The sequence below is a fragment of the Cebus imitator genome, unplaced genomic scaffold, assembly GCF_001604975.1.
Source record: "Cebus imitator isolate Cc_AM_T3 unplaced genomic scaffold, Cebus_imitator-1.0 Scaffold781, whole genome shotgun sequence".
NCBI classification, from domain to species: domain Eukaryota; kingdom Metazoa; phylum Chordata; class Mammalia; order Primates; family Cebidae; genus Cebus; species Cebus imitator.
The window spans coordinates 180,992-201,479 of NW_016108096.1; the positions used below are offsets into that span (position 1 = coordinate 180,992).

Here is a 20,488-nt window from a genome sequence, read left to right on the forward strand (position 1 = left end):
CTGCATCTCCTCGAAAAGAGAAGATTTCATGGCTGCCCAAAGAGGGCGATACCCCGTGGCCACCTCCTGACGGCCTCCACAGCCTCTGAAAAAGAGGAAACAGCCACCAGCAGGCCCCCCTTTTCTTGGTGGAAGTGGATGCTGTTCTGTTTCCTCCCTTCGCGCCCTTAGGCCTCTCTTAGACCAGATTCTACACGCCTTGTGCACGTTTCAAGAGTTGAGCTCTAAGATCCACTCCGAGAAAACTCCAAGAAGAGGCTTGATCCATCATTAAGGAATCGTATTAGCGTTTTAAATGTTATTGTCTTCTCGCTTTAAATTAATTTGGAAGGGTCTCTCTCTCTCTCTCTCTCTCTCTCTCTCTCTCTCTCTCCACTATCTCCTCTTAATTCAAGTTCAATTGATTCTTTGAATTTCACGTACAGTGAGGCTGCCCTCATAGTTTCTCTGCAGTCCCACACAGAGGAAAAGGCTCCTGGAAACAACGCGAAGCGTTAAGCGCTCTGCGCGGGTGTTGGCGCAGGCAACTCGCGAACTGCGTCCCGCGGCCGCGGTGACCCGAGGGGCCGAGCGGATGACGTCACGACCGCGGCCAGCTGCGGCCCCCGGGGCTGCAGCCGCCGCCTCTGGCCCCTGCCAGCGCCTCTGGCCGAGGTTGGGAAGGGAAGTTCGGTCTGGGGTAAAAAGCCGGAAAAAGAAAGGAACGAGGCTGAGAATCATTCAAAGATTCAATGAGGTCGGCTCCTGTTGCTTTCGAAGACGAATGGGGATGGGGGAGAGTTGAGGGGATTGGGCGGGGATCCTCCTTTACCTAACCTTGTGATTCACAGCTTCTCAGAAATTTACATAATACAAGGGTGTAGATGTAAACCTAAAGGACAAAAATAGTAATTCAACAGCACATACTTCATTTTCGCACCATGGGCCTGGATATGTTCCCGGTGTTGGCACATTAGCTGATTTCCAGAGCTTTTTATTCACGACGAATATTTGAACTCTCACACCACTGTTGAAATGAGAGGAAAAGAAGGAGAGAAAGATAAATTGGCTTTAATGATGCTGATTTAGATTTTGAATAATGGTGAAGGATTTTTTAAAACTTAAGAGCATATGCTGTGTACAAAAGGCTCAGGCATGGTAATGATTGGGGTCCTTAATTCTCCAAACTAACTATTTCCTTTTTATTTGATTGGCATGAGATTTCATTTTAAAAGCAAAGTCATTGCCCTTTAATAGGAAACGCCAATTTATTATTTCCCTAAGTAAGTGAAGGCCACAATGTCTACTGAAAGAGAGACCCTGCTGTCAACTCAGCTCCTACTTGCCAACTCAAATAGAGGATGGAAAAGTAAAATACGGTAGCAGAAAAATACAAGCAGTTGCTGTAGCTGCTTTTTGAATCCCCTCAATCCCTCCCTCCCACATTTGAACTCTGGATTCTAGAGTCCACCAGTAATTCAAATTTTGGAGCTCTATTTGCAGTTCTTCCCCACCCCACCCCCCACTCCCCCACCTCCCCACCTCCTGCCTCCACCCCGTGGAATACAGGGCAAAAGGAAAGCCAGGGGCAGGGATGGTAAGATCCCAGTATCTCCTTATTTTAGCTGAGAGGGGCAGAGGTTCAGGTGCCCTTTGGTCTTTTTCTCTGTGCCTCCTCCAAGTAAGCCTGACCCATAGTTGCTTGGAAAGCTTAAGGGCACCATGGTGGGTGCACAATTGAGTCCTTCACTTTTATTGTTTCATTATGGAAGTAGTTGAAAGTCAGAAATGGAAAACAGGTTTCTTCTCCCTTCTTTGCCTTCTGAATTTTAGCTTTTTTGGGCTCCCATTTCTCTGCGAAATTCATGCCCAAAGTTGATCATATTTTCTAACATTTAATCCATCAGTAATTTGCAGTTATTTTAAATACATTTCTAAATATTTTAACTAAGACATATAGGTGGGAACTTAAGATGAGAAAATCTGAACTTTTTTTCCAAAAAATATGCTATCTATTCTGCCGCCACCTCACCATTAATATTGCTGCCCTGATCAAGGGTAAAATATATTTCCTCTTTCTCCATCCTGTTCCTCAGTATCCATTTAAAGATGGATTATTCAATTAGCTGTTGAAATTCAGAGCTACTGTCCCTCCTTTCTGAGAAAGATCTTCATAAATACTCAGAAGGCCAATTTGTCTCAGACATTTTGAGCAGTAGAATAAATGTTGCTAGTTTCTGGTGCTGTCTTGGCCTTCCAGCCCAAGTACCCCAAGCTGAGGAAGGCCACACAGCTGGTGAACTCCTTGTTGAGCAGTGGATAGTGGTGGTTCCCCTTTGCTTTGTTTTTCTGTGAAATGGGACTAAATCAAAGCCCTCTTCATTCAGGGAAAAAGCCCTCTTCATTCTTTATTTAATATATCATTTCAGTTGGCATTGAAAAGAGATTTTAAAATAAAGTTACTTTACCTATGAAAAGTTATCACCTTATTAAAAAGTTGGCTATAAAATTTTTGAAAATATTATTCAGACAACTGTATTTAAAAACAGTTCCTCTGCTAATGATAGACTTCAGGTTAATTACATGAAAATGTTAAAATATACACAGGAATCATATTTGCTATGTATTTTTCACAACATCAAGCACTTTCCTTGTCCTTAGAAGTCTGCTCTCCCACATTCAGTACTGTGTGCTCGGGGAGCACTTTCTTCAGTAGATTCAGGAATTAACCTTGACAAAAGCTTGTCAAAAAAATCCCAGTTTGATAAAGCAGATTTCATTTCTTAAGAAGTGGTTATGTGTTTGTAAAGTAATTCAGCTTTCCATAGACCATTCTAATTTTATGGAAGAACACACCTAGTAATCACATGGAGTAACGAAAGAATAAATAAACGACAATGAATAAGCTTCTTCAATATAGTAACTTTGAAGTTGTTTTTAAAAATTATTAAAATCATCCAGCAGGCAGGACCTATCGAAAGCCCTACTCTCCCACAATCTGCTGGCTCAGTTGGTCTTTCCATGTTTCACTTTCTACTTTTTGAGGTTTAGTCTTGTTAGGTTCTGACCTTTTACTATGTAATTTTTTTTTTTTACTGAAACATCTTCTACCTCCCTACCAAAATCTCTTTCCATTACAATTGGTTTTGCTTCCTTGACATATTAAGGAAATGCCCTACAGTATAAACTTTAGCATTTCTTCAGCATTTAATCAGGTCTCTTTTCTTTTAATCTCACCCAAAGGAGATGTTATTTGTAGGGAGAGATGAGAGAGGTAGTGCTAAAGGGGAAAGCGGGGATTTAGAGTAGAAAAGAATTTGGCACCCACTTCAAATTTTTGCACAGGGAAAAATATTGATGTCGTCTATGAGTAGGGGCTCTATAACAACCCTAGGCCAGGGCTATAGGAGTAGTAACTGCCTTGTCTGATGGTTCTTGAAATCAACTCTTCACTTCCTCTTGATGTGAGAATCATTGATCCTAGGGAGAGTCAAGGTAGACAGAGATTGGGGACAAGTCTAGAATACGTTTATTTAAAAAAAAACACACACACACACACACACACACACACAAATACAACTATCCTCCCTGCAAAATTGCTAAGTACAGGGAGATAAAAGACGTCATCATATTGAGTCACTGGGTCTAGGACGCAGAAGCTGCCGCCGGCTACTTTAAAGAAATGACTGGGATCTCCACCACCAGTCCCAGCTTAATGCCAAGCACCGTCTCTTCCCCTTTCCCGAGTGCTCAGTTCCTACCTGCCCAAGGCCACAGCGTGCTGGACCTCGGGGCCGCCGGGGAGCGCGTCTCCCTTGCCATTGACGTGTTGGGTTGTGACCGGGGGCGTGCTCTTGCCCACCCTTACCCCACCCTGTGCCGCCGCGTTGCTCAAGTTTTCCTGGGAGCCTAGTTTTGCAGTACAGCAATTCCAGGCAGGGGTCGATGCTGGCTACCGCCCTAAGCGCCTGCACACTCACTCTCTCTTTTTGCTTCGTTGCAGTAGCTGGGGCTACCCTTGAAGCGTGTGGCCCCCTCTGCCTTTCTCTCTCGGTTCCGCTTGCAGTTTGCAAGCGCATCCTTCTGTTGCATTCCTGATTTGGGACGCAGGACATCGTTTTAGTTTCTCTTAAGCCTTGGAAAATACCAATGAACACCATTTGCATCTGAAATTCCCTTGAACTCAACCTACTGGCTACAGCAGCCGAGGCCTGAGATTCCCGGCTTGTAGACTGGCACCTCCTGGATCATCCCCGTCCCATTTCAGAACCCCTGACCAATATCATCTCCAAGTGGACTCAGTAACACATCTCCAGCTACCTCCTTTCCCAACCCGCAGCTCCAGGGACTGCTGTTAGCGATGCTGGCCCTTTCTGAGACCAGAGTTGGCTTGCTCCTCCCCGTCTCCTTCTCTCCTCCCATTGGGCTGGCCACGTATATAACTGGAGAACTGGACAATTCCTGCCAGTTCACAGACACTTCAGGGGCTAGGCTGAAAATCCTCAGAGCTGCGTGTGGTCCAAAAGGACCCTGTGCCAACCCCAGAGAGAGTGGCTGGTGAGATTGGTGGTGCATGTTGGCAGAGGCAAGCCTCCCACGATCTTTCGAAACCATTCATACATAAAGAAATAGTTGGCCGGTCTCGGTGGCTCAAGCCTGTAATCCCAGCACTTTGGGAGACTGAGGGGGGAGGATCAAGAGGTCAAGAGATATAGATCATCCTGACCAACATGATGAAACCCTGTCTCTACTGAAAATACAAAAATTAGCTGGGCATGATAGCGCATGCCTATAATCCCAGCTGCTAGAGAGGCTGAGGCAGGAGACTTGCTTGAACTCGGGAGGCGCAGGTTGCAGTGAGCCGAGATCGCACCACTGCACTCCAGGCTGGGCGATAGAGCGAGACTCTGTCTCAATAAATATAAATAAAAATAAAAAATGAAAGAAATAGTTAATAATGGCCACCATTATGTCTCTAATCCTTCCAGCAACCTTCCTTATAAGTCCCCATTTTACAGAGAGGTTAAGTAACTTGTCGAAGTCCACAGGGCTCAGATTTGGGGAAGAGATGTGGCCATTAGTATCCACACCCAGACTTTTCTGACTGCAGGCTCGGGGCTCTGCGGTTGTCCAAGCTGCTGTCAGGTACATCCAAATCTGGGTAGTAAAATCGGAGGTCTTCTTCACTTGGGAAACAGATCAAATTCTTCCCTTACCCCCTCATTTCTCTGCGGCGCATGCTCGCACTCCAGTGACTACTCCCTGAAAGCAAATGAGCGGTTGACTCTCTGGTCAACCAGAGAACCCAGGTTCAGAGCTTTGCTCCCGCCTCTACTCTCTTAATATCTTACTCAATGTCACAAAGGAGGACAGCTTAAGGCAGCCCTGCATCTCGTCTTCCATCAGAAGCTGGAGTTTCCCAGAGAAAGGCTTGCCCTGAGCTCCTGCTGGGGCACCTGTTCAGCCACGCGCCTCGCGCGCGTCGCTGCTCTCAACCTGGTCCACGACTGCTGGCTGCCCAGGCCTGTGGACGCGACTCCATCTGCAGCAAAGTCGGGGGTAGGGGGGCTGGGGGAGGATGGGTCGCGGGTCTTCCTCCAAGGTTACTGCGAGCAGGACTTGAAGGGAAAAGGAGGCGCATTAGCCATTTAATTTCCCTGAATAGTAAGGAGACAGGGTAGCGGTGTGGGTCGTGGGGGGAACTCTATGTAAAGACTGGATGAGCACCGAACTCCAGGAAATCCCATACGCCAGGCCTCCAGCTTCTGCACAAAAGTGGGGTGGATGGCGCTGGGCCGTGGCGGGGGCTTGGAGTTGCTGAGGGACCGGAGGCGCAGAGCGAAAGCTGGCCGGCTGGGCTGCTACCCCTGCGCGCAGATGTCCCGCAGCCAGTCGCGCGTGAACATCTCTCCGGAACATCGATCTATCACCTCCCTTTAAGGACCCGGACCGGGAAATTTACATTTTCTGTTTTGGGAATAAGAAATAAAAGCCACCAAGCTCTTGCACTAATCTGCCCCCGCAGGTCCTTCCACGCAAGCTGGCGGGGATCGGAAGGCCAGGTCCGCGCTCGGGGGCCCGGGGGGTCCTGTGAACTCGCCGCGCGCTCGGTCCCCACGCTCGCTGTCCCCAGCCCCTCTCTGGAGGCAGACCGCCGCAGTGCAAAGGGGCTTCGGGGATCTCTGAGAGCGACTGAGTGAACTTCTTTCCCACTCAAGCGCAGCTTCAAGGAGAGAGTGGACCCTCTCACTGCCGGTCGCTGTGGGCGGAGGGCGGCGCAAGGCCAGGCCAGGCCAGGCTGTGACCCGGGGTGGCGGGATGGCAACACGTAGACGCTTTGAACAGGCGTTTACTGCAAAAGAAGCGGGAACTCCCTTCTCCTAAGAAAGGGACAATGAATGAGCAAGGACTAAAGGGAATTCAAGTGGAAAAATCAGTGAATTCAAGAACGACCCACTAATGGAGCCCAGAGGTTTACGTTAAGCTCTACTTGGTTCTTTCCTTTTCCGGGAATAGGCATTATTATTTTCTCCCAAGTGTTTGAAGAAATTTTCCTTCTAGACGTATAATTTAACAAACCGATTCCCGTTGGATGTTAGACGGTGTTAGTTACTATAGCCTGTAACGCTAAGCACATTGTCCAAAGAATGTACCTGTTTGTCCTTCTCCCAAATCATTTAGACTGGTATAGCTATTTCTTTTTAGTTAAAATTAAATTTTGCTTAGAAAATTTTGCAAGAGCTGTTAGGCTTTTGACTAAATTCACTTTCTTAAAAAATAATACTTTAAGAAGAATAACACCACAGAAGACATCCTTTAATAGACAGATGCTTGGGTGTTCATCCTAGTAGTTATACACAACAATGAACAATTAAGTAATTTCAAGCACTTTGCAAGTAGTTGCAATTTGCAGTTAGTTTGGGGCAAAAACTTAAAGACCACTTTTCATTCTTTTTCAGATACTTTATGATTTTTTTTTCATACATCTTTTTATGGCTGAAAGGTTGGTCCTGGAATTTCTCATAAGGATGCCAGTAGCTCCACTACCTGCCTCTGACTGCTATTGCCTTTGCTTTGGAGGCTACTGGGAGTGAAGAGTAGGGATGAGCTTTTAGAAATCTCCTGGGTGTAGAAGGGAAGGAGCAGAGAACATAAAAATCTGGAAAGAACCTCAAAGGGGCTGACCAGCCAAGTGGGCCAGTGGGTGGGTTAAACAGGCCAGGTCAGCAGCAAGAACCTCCAGGCCCCAAATACCTTCCCCTGTACCATCTGTTCTTCATTTCTGAATTCTGTCAGCTATTATTTCTTAGAGTAAATACACGTTCCTTTAAAAAAGGAAGACTTTTAATACAGTTGAGGTCATCAGTTAGTCACACTTCAGGACAAAATAGATCCATTATTTGGAGATGAATTTTATCAAGGAAATGGACATTTTATTGAAAGAAAAAGAAGGGTGGGTAATTACCAAGCACAGAGCAGTCTGTGGTGGAACAGCAAGCTCGAAGAGGGTGCCATTGGAGAGTTTGGGATAGTGTAACTGCACATTTGAGGGTTTGGTGAAAAGGGTATTCGGTGTGTGGATTAAAAAAAAGGAGGGAGAACATTCACAAACAGCCTTTCAGAAATATTAGTTGGTAGAGTCTCTAATCCAGGAAAAAGGAAAAAATTTCCTCATGTTTGTTATCTTCCCTCTAGAGCCCAGAAAATGAACCAAAACAATGCTAAATAGTAACTGTGGATTAAACAGATTTTTAAGCCTAGTCTGGGTACCTAGTGACCACTTATTACACCATGGGAGAACAAATCTGGAGGTCCACGTTGCTTCATTTCTAAAGTTTCAGAACAAACATCTTCATAAATTCAGGGATACTTCCACTTATTTTGCATTAACTGACTTCATTTACAAATTACTTATTAATACATGCAGTAGCACAATCTGCCAATATATTTTAGGAAATGTTACAAAAATAATTCATAGAGAACTTACAAAACATAATACAATTATCTCTCAAAATCCTAGCAAGGAAATATTTTGCGGGAACAACCACTACTAATGCCAAATACTAGTTAACATTACTAATATTACTAATTATTAGTTAACATTGATTACTAATATTAACTAATAATACGTGAGTATGAAATATACATTTCCTCTGCTATGGAAATAAGCTGTCATAGTAATTCTTTTAACAATGTGTGTGCCTATTAGGTACAAAGTACAGTGTTACTATCTTTTTACTCATTTGATTAAAAATAAAATATTACAAAAAATACAAGAAACAAAAACACAGAGTCAGATAGTTGGGATGTTTGAAACACTGCAAACATCTTTTACTGCATTTACTCTATACAATTCTAATAAACACAGAAGTAGTTATGACCAAATAGATTTTTATTGCCTGCAAGCTGTTATACTTAGGAGAATATGGTATCCTGACAGAAGCACACTTGCTACCCCACACCTGGGGATTACTTATAGTTGAAAGAAGAAATGTTGAGAATGGAACAAAGACACAAACCCATTGGATAATCTAGTCTATATTTGGGTTTGGCAATCCTTTCAGCCCAGGAATATACTTGTAGGCCAATTCAAAGTACTAAGAACCAAGATTAAACATTTTATATACATCACAACAATGGCAAGTTAAGTACAAAACAAACCTGGCACATAAATTATACTCTGTAAGGTACACAACATTTTAATAAGATATGATAGAGTTGGTGCACTGATTGGAAGTGACTTCTCACAATGCTGCATTATGAGAAATGTGTATCTCATTTTACACAGAAAACATCATTTTGATGTGATTACAGAAAAATACTCAAATCTTCTTTTTAAAAAAAGTTCATATTCCAATCATAAGCAGAGCCAAGGTTCATTTTTAGGTCAAGCTACGCAAAAGAGGATGCTCTTCTCCAAACAAAACAAAACAAAAATCTTGGCATTTCCCCTTGTACTCTACATTCAGTTTTACTTTTTAAAGAAATACAAGCATTTTTATTTGGCCTAAACAAGCAACGAATGTAATTACAAGGACAAGGTTAAAAAATAAAAATAAAAAATAATGTCAACCAAGGTCTTTCTTCCTTCTGCAAAGCTGTGTGTTATCAGCCTTCTTCTTCTTCATCACTGTCTTTCATAGTAATGCCCTGAAGTCCCCCTCCTTCTGAAACAGAGGCTGTGGCCTCCTCTACTGTTAAGCGTCTGTGCACAGTATCATAAGTCTTACTGTTCAGTGTTCCTTCCAACACACCCTGCAATCGGAAGTCCCTGTAGGTTTTCTGAAGAAAGAAGATAAAATTTGCTTAGATAACTTAGTTTATATGTATGTAAATAGACATAAAATCAGTTAGCATTTCAAAAATGATCTGGGAGTCCACTGACAGGTTCATGTGGCTGCCCATGCCAATCATCTTCTTGGTGTATTTCTGGGGAGTAAATGGAATGTCAGACTTTGGCTATTGCTATTCAAACGACAATTACTATGAGTAGATCAAAATGTTGTGACTATCAGAGAACAAATTTGCTTTCCCCTCAAAACATTACTAATGGCACACAATTTACCTTTTGAATAACCTATAGCAAAAATAAAATATGTACCTATGTAAGTTTTTAATATGAAGAAATTCTTAGTTTTACTTTTTTTTAATTGAGGGGGCTTTCCTTTAATACTGAAAAATACATTTTATAAAATGCATTAATTTTAGGGGGCAGTTGTGTGGAGGAAGAGAATTAATCCTATTATCGGTAAAAGCAGTTCACATTTTCAGTATTTCAGTGAATTACAAAATTCATTTACATGTACTATTGGGTAAAAATTTGTGTACATCTAAATGTTGGTATGAATTTTGCCCTTTCTTTTGAAATTCCCTTGGGATGTGAAGTACCAAATTCTGGCATTAAGCTTCCATAGATGGGACAGTAAAACAAGTATTTACTTTTTTTTTTCTTAAAACAATACATTAAAATTTGGTGTATTATGTATCAAAAATAGAATACCATGTTATTGTTTCTATAATGATGTTCAAAACAACAAAACCTAACAATATTTTACTGTGGCACTTAAAATATTAATCTATCAAGTTTCCCTTATGTTAACATTGATTGATTAAGATAGGGTCTCACTCTGTTACCCAGGCTGGAAAACAGTAGTGTGATCATTGCTTATTGCAGCTTTGACCTCCCAGGCTGAAGCAATCCTGCCACCTTAGCCTCCTGAGTAGCTGGGACCACAGGTATGTGCCACCACACTTGGCTAACTTTTAAATTTTTTTGTAGAGACAAGGTCTTGCCATGTAGCCTAGGCTGCTCTTGAACCCCTGGCCTTCAGTGATCTTCACATCTCAGCCTCCCAAAGTGCTGGGACTATAGGCCTGAGCCACTGTGCCTGGCCACCTTCACCTTTTTCTTTTTTTTTGAGATGGAGTCTTGCTGTGTTACCCAGGCTGGAGTGCAGTGGCACGATCTTGGCTCACTGCAGCCTCCTCAATTCAAGTGATTCTCCACCTCAGCCTCCTGAGTTCCTGGGATTACAGGCATGTACCAGCATGCCCAGCTAAGTTTTGTATTTTTAGTAGAGATGGGGTTTCACCGGGTTGGCCAGACTGATCTCAAGCTCATGACCTCAGGTGATCTGCCCACCTCGGCCTCCCAAAATGTTGGCATTACAGGCATGAGCCACTGTGCCAGGCTATGTTCACTTTTTAAAGTGCGATTTTCTTCACACATAATTTTCTGCAGCTAAACATGACTGGTACTTTAATATTGATTTTTAAAGTAGGAAAAAAAGTTCAGAGTTAGTTAAATAGGGAAACAGCAAATGAATACATTTCATTTTGTGGGGTATGATTTTGTCATAATAAGAACATTATAAGTCATAAATTATTATGACTGAGGTACTCTCTAACACCAAAACTCATGGTAATTTGCATCAGAACCAGTGAGATTACTCTGAAAGGTAAGTTTTGTCTAGATAATCTGGAAACTGATAATACAAGGCATTATTACCACAGAGATTTGTGTTTATTCCTATAATTCTTTTGTAATTAGATTAAAAATGTCAAACATATTCATCTACGAATGATGCATCTAATATAAGGCATTATTGTTCCACTGACAATTATATACTGAGTTTGTGAGTTCAACTTTATTTTATTGGAATGACTTTTCTTTGACTTAGCTTAATTACCAATAAGTTGGCCAGAACAGATTTGAATTGTGGATCTGCTGTTCTGAAGGCTTTCCAATTTATATATAATTAAGACTACTTTCTTATTCAATTAGTAAGCAATAACCAGTTGGGTGAGGTACTAGAGAGACATCCTTGCAATCTCTCTCTATTTAGAATTCATACAATGTTATTGACACTTGGACATTCTCTGTGGTTTCCACAAAGGTTGGTTTGCCCTTACTTAAGACAAATGCCTGCAACAGGGTTTTGTTTACTTTTTCTCGCCTAGAAAAAGGAGCAGGTGATTTATGTTAACTGCATTCAATGTCATGCAGCCATTACGGAGAACACAACTATAACAACCATTTTGATTGAGGGTTTTACGTTCCCTCTCCTTAAATAAACCATTCTGATGTCAAAACTTAACAAATAATTTCAATCTTTAATTTTTTGTGTAACTCTTACTGGGATTTGTTTTTTTCTTAGTGGGCAACATGAATGTATCAATTAGTATATAAGTATCTTTGCTTAGGGTAAAGTTGGCTATTATATAAGTTTTGGGCTGGGCACTGTGGCTCGTGCCTGTAATCACAGCCTTAGGGAGGCAGAGGCGGGAGGATAGCTTGGGCCCAGGAGTTCAAGACCTGCCTGGGTGATATAGCAAGACCCTGTTCTCCAAAAAAAGGAAAAAAACAAAAAGACCAAAAAAAAAAAAAAAAAAAGCACATGTAAGTTTTGATGGCATCTAGGTCTCCATGGGCATAGAAGAATGGCAATCCCTGTGAGTAGTAAGGACTAGACTGCTAGAGTCAAGTACTTTGGATCCTGAGCAGGAGATACTACTCTGCTGTACCACTCAGGCCAAGTCTGGGTCATCTGGATGGAAGGAAAGTCTGGTTATGGGTCTTCACAAGCCTCTACATGTGTTATTCAATAGCTTCTTAAATTCATTGGGAAATGATCATTATGAGCAAAATCATGTAAGTTCTGAAGAATAATGAATCTATGTATGAAACTGTCTAAAGTCTGTTTATATTCAAAGTAGAAAAAAACAATTAGAACATTAAATTATTAAATCACTTTGATTTTTGTGAAAATAATCATTTTTAATTATTAAATAGACCCCTATGACTTGATTAAATGTATCAGCCCAAGAACACATTGGCTGAGCCTTGAGACTTGCCTGTAAAAAGTAAAGCATGGAAAACCAAACATATTCATGAAATTTAATTTCATATTTATTGGTCAACTATTGACTATCATTAGGAAAAATATATTAAAAGAAGATACACTCACTGGCTTACAGTACAATGCAAATGTCACTATATAATTCATAAAATTTTTGTTCTTTTATGCTAAAATATTGACTGGTGAGAATACTTATCTATTAGCAAATTTCAAGTATACATTACTAAGTCACACTGTATATCTTGAGTACATAAAAATTTTTACTTTTCAATTATACCTCAATAAAATGGAAAAATTTCACTCTTGCTTGATCTTTAACTATAAAGATGTGTGAATATGAGTAATAACTTTTAAAGAAACAAATTATGGGCTAATATGGAGATTTTTATTCTAAAAACAAAGAGCTTAATAATCTGTTAACACCAGGTGGCTGAATATGTAACTTCTGACATCCTGAACACAGTAGGCATTAGCTTGAAAATATGGTTTATCAGAAGTATAAATAGCTAATCCTAATATTAATCACCATATAGAGTACAACTGTATATATATATACACACATAGATATATATATATATTTAGAAGGCAAGTATATTATTCTGATTCTCTTTTTTGGAAAACAATCTTTATGTGAAAGCTCTCCAAGTCATGTTTATAGAAACAAGAAACAATGGAAAACTAAGCCAATTATAAACCTATCGTATTGTCCTTTCAGATTTTTTTGTAAAATAAATAACACCAAATAAGAAGTGTTCTGGATCAAAGGTATTTTCTCCATTGATATGTAATGTGTAGCTATACTGTTAAGATTTTTTGGGTGGCCATAATTTTACTTTTTATGAGTAGTCATAATTGCTATCATTGTGACATTTTAGGTCTGGTTCTATGCTCCAGTAGATTTGCCAATTTCTGACTTTGGAACAGAATTTCCTATTTGTGGGCCTAACAAGATTAACAAGCAGGCATAAATAATTTGTATTCTAATTAGACTCTAGGAACCAAGCGAATAACGAAAATATATTAATGTTGCTAGAAACATCTTTTAATGATGTAACACAGTGGGTCATTGAAAACTTTAGCATGTTTTCATGTATTAGAACCATCTGGAGGACTTGTTAATCTGTAGATTACTGGGTTCCACCCTTAGAGTTTCTGATTCAGTAAATCTGGGTGCGGCCCAAGAATCTGTGGGTCTAACAGGTTCCCAGGTGATGATGATAATCGTAGGTCAGGAATAACACTTTGCAAACTACTGTGTATACTCATATATACACACTCATACACATAAATGCATGTATACACATTATGTGTGTGGGTACATATGCACATATGTACTACTAATAAATGGTACTAAAATGGAAGTAAAGACCTTTTGTTTAAATAAATAGGTGATTCTCAATAGCTTAGAGTTATGTTTTCTGCCATAAGGTGAAATTTATGTCCCAATTTTAAGAAAAGGTTACACTTGGGGTAAATTTTGTGCTTTCACCAGAATTTTTAAAGTGTGAAAAATTTTGCATAATATATTAAAGATCTTACACAGTAAATATAACATGTAAGTTATTAGCTTCTCTCTTGAAGAGCTAAAGTCAAAACGGCCTTGCTGAACTTAAGTGACATAGATGCCAGTAGTTTTGGATGGTCTCCAACACTCCAACTGATTACCTTTCACACATAAGAAGAGGCATGCTTCCAGAAGAATTTGGGCAATGACAAGGTATTACTTTTGTACCAGCATATGATAAAATAACCAAGACTCTCATTATTCTTCTGGCAAATATAGTTCAAAAGCCCTCACAATGATATATGATCCTAATAAATATGAAGTACGGGTATTGCAAGAAAACATTTATATGCTCAAGAAAATAAATGTAAAATTACTGTGAACCTACTTCATTCAGGTAACTGTGTATATAATCTCGAACTGTGCTTATTTGCTAGCAAATATTTATTAGTGCAAAAAAGATACATTTATGTTTATTTAGTAATATAACTAAAAATGGAAGTAAAGAGGAGCACATCGTTGCTAATAAGTGATGCTTTTTAGTTTCATCAAATACAGCTTTCTTGTATGTCAGTATCTTGCCATTATTCCTTATAGCTTGGTGGGTAATTCACATCTAAATACATTTTGTTTACCTTCACAATCTTGATGAGCGTCTTCAGCTGGTAAATATGGAGCTGGAGGTCTAGTCTATCAGTCAACCACAGGCAAATGACTTTTATGGAGCTGCTGTACCATTGCTGGAAAGAATTAGGGCACAGGGGAGGAGGAAAAAAAAAAAAAAAAGGAAACAACCTCTGCAGTATTCATTTAACAGATTCGGTAATGAGGGGGTAATGAAACACTCCGAAATGACCACAGATCAGCACTTGAAGTCAATAATGCTATAATTCCTGTTAACAGAATTGTATGCTTTGCTAGAAAATCTGTTAAGTTGACCTAGGCTGTTCTTTAAATGAATTAACATTACAGTCTTTCAGCTGTAACATATTCATGGAAACAGTGTTTTTGCACTTTGCAGCCTAGTGGCCTGCTTTGTAATTTGTGGGTAACAATGGATCCTAAATACATGTTATAGGACTGAATGGACAGCCAAGCAGCAAGAAAAAAGAGGTAAATTATTTTCAAAGGTAAATTGTCTATTAGCCTACATGTTAAGGAACAATCAAAACGAAGATGTGTTATGCTATAAGTCACGTAGTCAATACCTAAAAATTACATTTTAAAGGAGCAATGGCCAAAAAAAAAAAAAAAAATCAACAACTTTCTAAACAGTAATCCTCAATCACACCTTTATCAGTTAAGTATTTACTAAGCTCTTTTAAAACTACCTAAAATAAAGATTTATTGGTATCTTAGGAGGGAACATTATCAAAATTGAATTCTTGTAAGAATCACAAAATAGGTATCAGTTGACCAAATTATGAATGAAAAGGATGTGTTTCATTTTGTGTTTCTGGAGGGTCCATAATTTTTCAGTTTATTACAAACCTCTTAAGAAAAGAACTGAAATTCTTCTTTAATGCAATTTTCTGCTCCTATGTCTGTCAGTCTAGTAAAAAAAATTTGTTCCTATTTTCAAAAAAAGAAAACAATCTGCCATTACAGATGACATTTTTAAGGGATACAGTAATTCAGAGCTAGGTTTAGATAACACTCTAGTGCTACTCATTCAGATAACAGTGAGAAATATCAATGTCCACTCAGCATTTAGGAAATGACAAAAGAATTTTTGAAAAACAGGAGATTTTGTGCCTTACTTGTATACACAAACATAGTGACAGTGCAGATCACATATGTGCGTGCATAGGTTCTTAAGAATTTAAACACAGAAAAACAAATTTAGAAGAATATTTTCTCAACATAATAAAATGGTAAATTCAACTTTTAAAATAAATTCTCAGGGATCCAAGTCTGAAATTCATCTGGATTTATATTTAATAACATTGTTCTAATACGATTTAGTTTAATAAGAAATGATACTTTAAGTAAAAATAAAAAATAAATTTTATATTTTACCATGCTTTTTTCTATTAATTTGTTAGTATAATGAACATGTAATGCATACCATGAGATAATTTAAATGGATAACGATTTACTAAATAACAATCAAATGGATAAATAAAAGCTTGAAGTTTTTAAAATGTGAGATGAACTACGATTTCTTAAAAAATATGTTATTCCTGTAGCTAATATTGGTCCTTCCTAATGATTACTTTCTTAATATTCAGGACATGTAAAAATTTCCGCAATAAGTTTCATAAAACAAGACACTCATGCTCCAAAATTCTTTAAAAAGTAAACTTCTAGTAAATTCAGTACTTTTGCTGGTACGTTAAATCTCAAAATCTTTTATAGATACAATTTCTGAAATAAAATTCTATACTTGTTTCAAATTATTCATAGCTTCAGCTTCTTGAGTTCTATTTTAATACAGGTAAACACTCACAAGGATTGGTGATATTGAATGAGTACCTTCAATTTAGGCCCTTCCCCCACACCACACTCTAGATAATTTGAAAGTGACAATATTGTCATAGTGGAAGTGGTTCTTAAACATTATAGTCATTTTGCAAGGGCTAGTAAATTTTTCTTTTTTGTTGAATTTTTTTCCTTTTTTTCAACTGCTTTAAAGCTACTGCTTAAGCAAAAATATGGTTTTTCTTTTTTCTTTTTGTGGTTCATTCAACTCCTGTAAGGGCATACATTACTCAAATCATTTTCCTGAGATATCTCTTTTAAAGCAAAAATAGAAGAAAGTATATGTATTTTACGAAGCCTAGCATAACATACTAGTTACTCTGTTAGACTGCGCAGTTATCGTGTTCAAGGTAAGTTGTATAAATTTGAGGGAAATGAGAAAACTTTCTTATAATTACTCTATATGCATCTTTATGTTTTTAAAAATCCTTATATAATTTAAAATTAATTTCCCCTTTCCCATTACATATAATGAGACTTATCAAGTGATAATTGAAAGGACATAAATCATTTATATATAACTTATTTAATACAATGCCAAAATGATAATTTTAGAGAAAACGAATTTGGGAATAAAGTGATCTAAAATTAACTGTAGAAACAGAAAAAGAGAACAATTATTAAGTAAAATGTTTAAGCTACTTTATCATCATCTTACTTTGAAGGTCAATAAATCATTCTATAAGCAAAAGCCTCTAGGAAAAATTATTCTATCAAATAAGAATGTGTATTTTTTATTCCTAAGTCAAAGCATTTTCAAGAGGCATTTTAGCTAAATAAAGCAAATGACTAAGGAAAAGCAGTAACTTAGCTCAGAATATTTGCTGCCACTAAGAACAGGCTAACAATAACAAAAATCCCACTATGACTGCTTTCTTGTATACAGTAAAACACAGACACACACACACACCTCTCAAACAAACAAAGCCACCAAAGAGAAACCTCTAGCACTTTCTTATTTCTGGTGCTGGAATTAATATGTCGTTCTTTTGAGTACTGAATATGGTAGGTCCCATTTTCTCACACTGAGAAAAAGGTCAAAGGTAGGTTCTCTTCATTCCTCAATCCCCTCCACCAAACCAAACCAAACGAAAAATTGGAAAAGCATGAATGTACAGTAAAGTCTGCATGTTAGAAAGTGTCTTTTCACTTTGGAAAAGTTAATTTTATAAAACAGCTTGGTTGATCATTCACTTTTCCCTTCAGGGGATGAAAAGGAAGGGTTGCAGGAGCTTGCACAGAAGGTATGGGTATGGCATCACTGCTTTATTCTTTGCCTCGGTCTACACAGGAATAAAGCAGTAAGTGTATATTTTACAATTTTTTTCTACATCAGTCCATGACAGCAGCCTACCGCTTTGGCAAAAATATGGTTTTTCTTTCTTCTTTTTGTGGTTCATTCAACTCCTGTAAGGGCATGCGTTACTCACTTCATTTTCTTGAGATATCTTTTAAAGCAAAAATAGAAGAAAAGGAAAGGCTAGGGTTGACTCTGTGAGACCCCTGTATTTATTCACACTTATTGTGCATGACTGTAGACTGGTAAATCATATTAGCAGCCCGTCTCCCCATCAAGCTGCTACTTGCTTTCCAGCCCTGGGAAGGTTCAACAAATCAACAGGAGCACGGAAAACAGAACATCAGTCTAATCTAGTGTTTAAGGTGAAGTTTTCAAACCCAATCTAAGAAGATCTTTAGAGCAAGCAACAAGCTGAAGGGCTCAGAAGGTGGTATTGACAATGAAAGAGTGTTGAAATATTGAGAAGCGCAGCACTTGTGCATTTTTAATAACAAGAGGGTCAACAAGGACACAGCTCCCTCAGTGCCAGGAGTTGCCACTGACTATGGAAATTGCCACACCAGGGCTATAAACGCTTGCAGTTCATCAGCTTTCTTAAACAGTTCATCAGCTTTCTTAAACACCCTGAACCCCCTCAGTGGACCTTTAGTCTTGAATTAACAAACCAAAGCAATGAAAGAGGGTGCAGTCTGAATGGCTGGCATTGATCCCCAACTGTGTCAGCACTGCTACAGGCCCTGAAAAACTCGTTCCATTGTCAATAGAAATTGACAAACCTCCTCTCCTAAATAGTGCAGCTGAGCCGGGCGGGATCCACGCAGCTGTAAAGGGCTCTGCTCTTGGGGCCGGGGAGCACTAACAATAGAACAAGCATGAGCTCTTTGTCAGTCCCAGACTCGGCAATTTTCTAACAAGGATTAAAGTTGTTTCTCCGCAGAGCTGGTGAAAAGAGATTTAGCAACATACCGTGCTTTCTTCATGCAAGTTAAAGAGAAGTAGTTAAGGAATTTCATTATTCTGTTGACTAGTGGAAATACAAAACAAATATATTAAATATGCACAACTCTCCTTTTTGCCTAATTTATAACATTTTGAGGATGATTAGATTAAATGTAATATGCATAGCCTGAAAACAAGCACTTCACCTTTATTTTGGAAGTTTTATTTTTAAAAAGTCCAGCTGCTTGCCACCTGGAATGAGGTCTCAATACATACTAATGCACAATGCCTGTAGACCCTCCAAGGCTGATATTCCTAAATCTGAATCACAAGACCACATAGGGTTTTATATCACGGCTGCTTCAAGCAAATGATTTTTGTCAGAATGCAGCTTCTAATGATGATGGCAAGGTAAAAATAGCTGCTTTGGTAGGGCACAAATCTGTAACATATTTTCTACTCAAGTGTTTAGCTTTTTATTGATTATGAATTGGTACAACTAGTTGATGTATTTTTATTCTTCTCCAGCTATGCTTGTCTCAATAGGTGACAAAGAAAGGAAATGAAAAAAAAACAAAGAATCAGCATATTTTAGTGAATTAAGGCATGAAATGGCTAAATTTCCACATTATGTATTTCTTCATTTTTTTCAAAAGAATTCATATGTTTGAAAAGAGTTGAGTCATTGTGTTAAAATGAAATAATGCCTAGAAACTCTCACCTTAGGAAATGTGTACCTTTTAAATGTAAAGTTAAATAAAAGAACAAACAGTATATTTTAAATGTTGAAGGCTTTGATAAATTTGATACAAATGAGCCATCCTTTAGGATCATTTAGTAGTTTTAAAGAGCAACAAAATATTTAGAAACATTAATGCACTACAATTTCACCAGTATATTAAAAAGTAAATATAAATGCTTATTATACATTGAGTGTTCATTTTGTCAACAGTACATTGATTTAATGTAACTAAATGTGTGGCTCTGTTTCACTCACTTCCCATTTCTAAGCACTAAAATGCAAATGTTATATTAATGGTAAATTTAATCTAATAATGTTAAGGTTTTTCCACCCTGTTCAAGGCATCCCACGGAAATTATCATACCTGGTTCCATAAAACCAGACCCACAAGCAAAAGCATTTTGCAGGTTTTAAGTGTGAATGTTTTCCTGGCTTGGAATAGAAGTAAGGGCTATATTTAAGGAAAACTGAAACCAGCCTATTAGGGTTAAAAATACAGGAAGTGTTTAACCCAACCTACACCAATCAACATTCCCAGCTCGATCCAAAGGCACTCACAGTGAGGGAAGAGAAGAGACTTGCATCTGGACATGGCAGCTGTGGACTGACTGTCAACCCACCAGAGAACACAAATGCAGACCCCGTGAGGGTAGGCAGTGCTAGCTCCTCTTATGCTACTATTTGCTTGATTGAGCCTGTTAGGCACCTTCTCTATGCCTCAGCTTTCTCATTTGTAATATGTGGGGTAGATTATATGAATCTAGCTTTAAACTACTAAGATTTGAATGCTCTGTAGAAATACTGCGAGTTTAAATATGCCTTAGAGGAAAAGGCACGATGGGCTTGTGATTCTTGTAAAAATGAATGGAAGAGAAAAACCCAACTGTCATTCTGTTTTTATATTTTGCTTCAATACAGCTTTATTTTTCAAGAATAAAGAAGAATCTAGAGTTCCAGAACTTTCTATTGTCTGTTATGTTTTTAACTTATTCATCTCGCCTCTTAATGTATAGACATAAAAATGAAGCAATAAAGTATACTGAGGAATGAGATTTAAAAAGACCTGTGAATTACAGATACGTTTTTCATTAGTATTATTTTTATAAATTCTAATTATAAAGGCATCTGATACTTATTTTATGCTCCATAGGAAGTTCAAGTGATTTAATTAAAATTTGATCTAG

The 20,488-nt window shown here is 38.5% G+C and overlaps 1 protein-coding gene across 3 annotated transcripts in view; it reads right to left on the reverse strand.

Moving 5' to 3' along the window:
- Positions 1 to 8,501: 8,501 nt before the first annotated feature.
- Positions 8,502 to 20,488, reverse strand: part of LOC108297228 (calcium-dependent secretion activator 2) — a 212,998-nt gene continuing 201,011 nt past the window's right edge. For all 3 annotated transcript variants that reach the window (XM_017519940.2, XM_017519938.2, XM_017519928.2), the window contains 2 exons: positions 14,478 to 14,582; positions 8,502 to 9,261 (listed from right to left, as the gene is read on the reverse strand). In XM_017519940.2, coding sequence (XP_017375429.1) covers positions 9,088 to 9,261; positions 14,478 to 14,582 — 279 coding nt within the window. In that variant the 3' untranslated portion in view covers positions 8,502 to 9,087. The remainder of the gene's footprint in view (positions 9,262 to 14,477; positions 14,583 to 20,488) is intronic.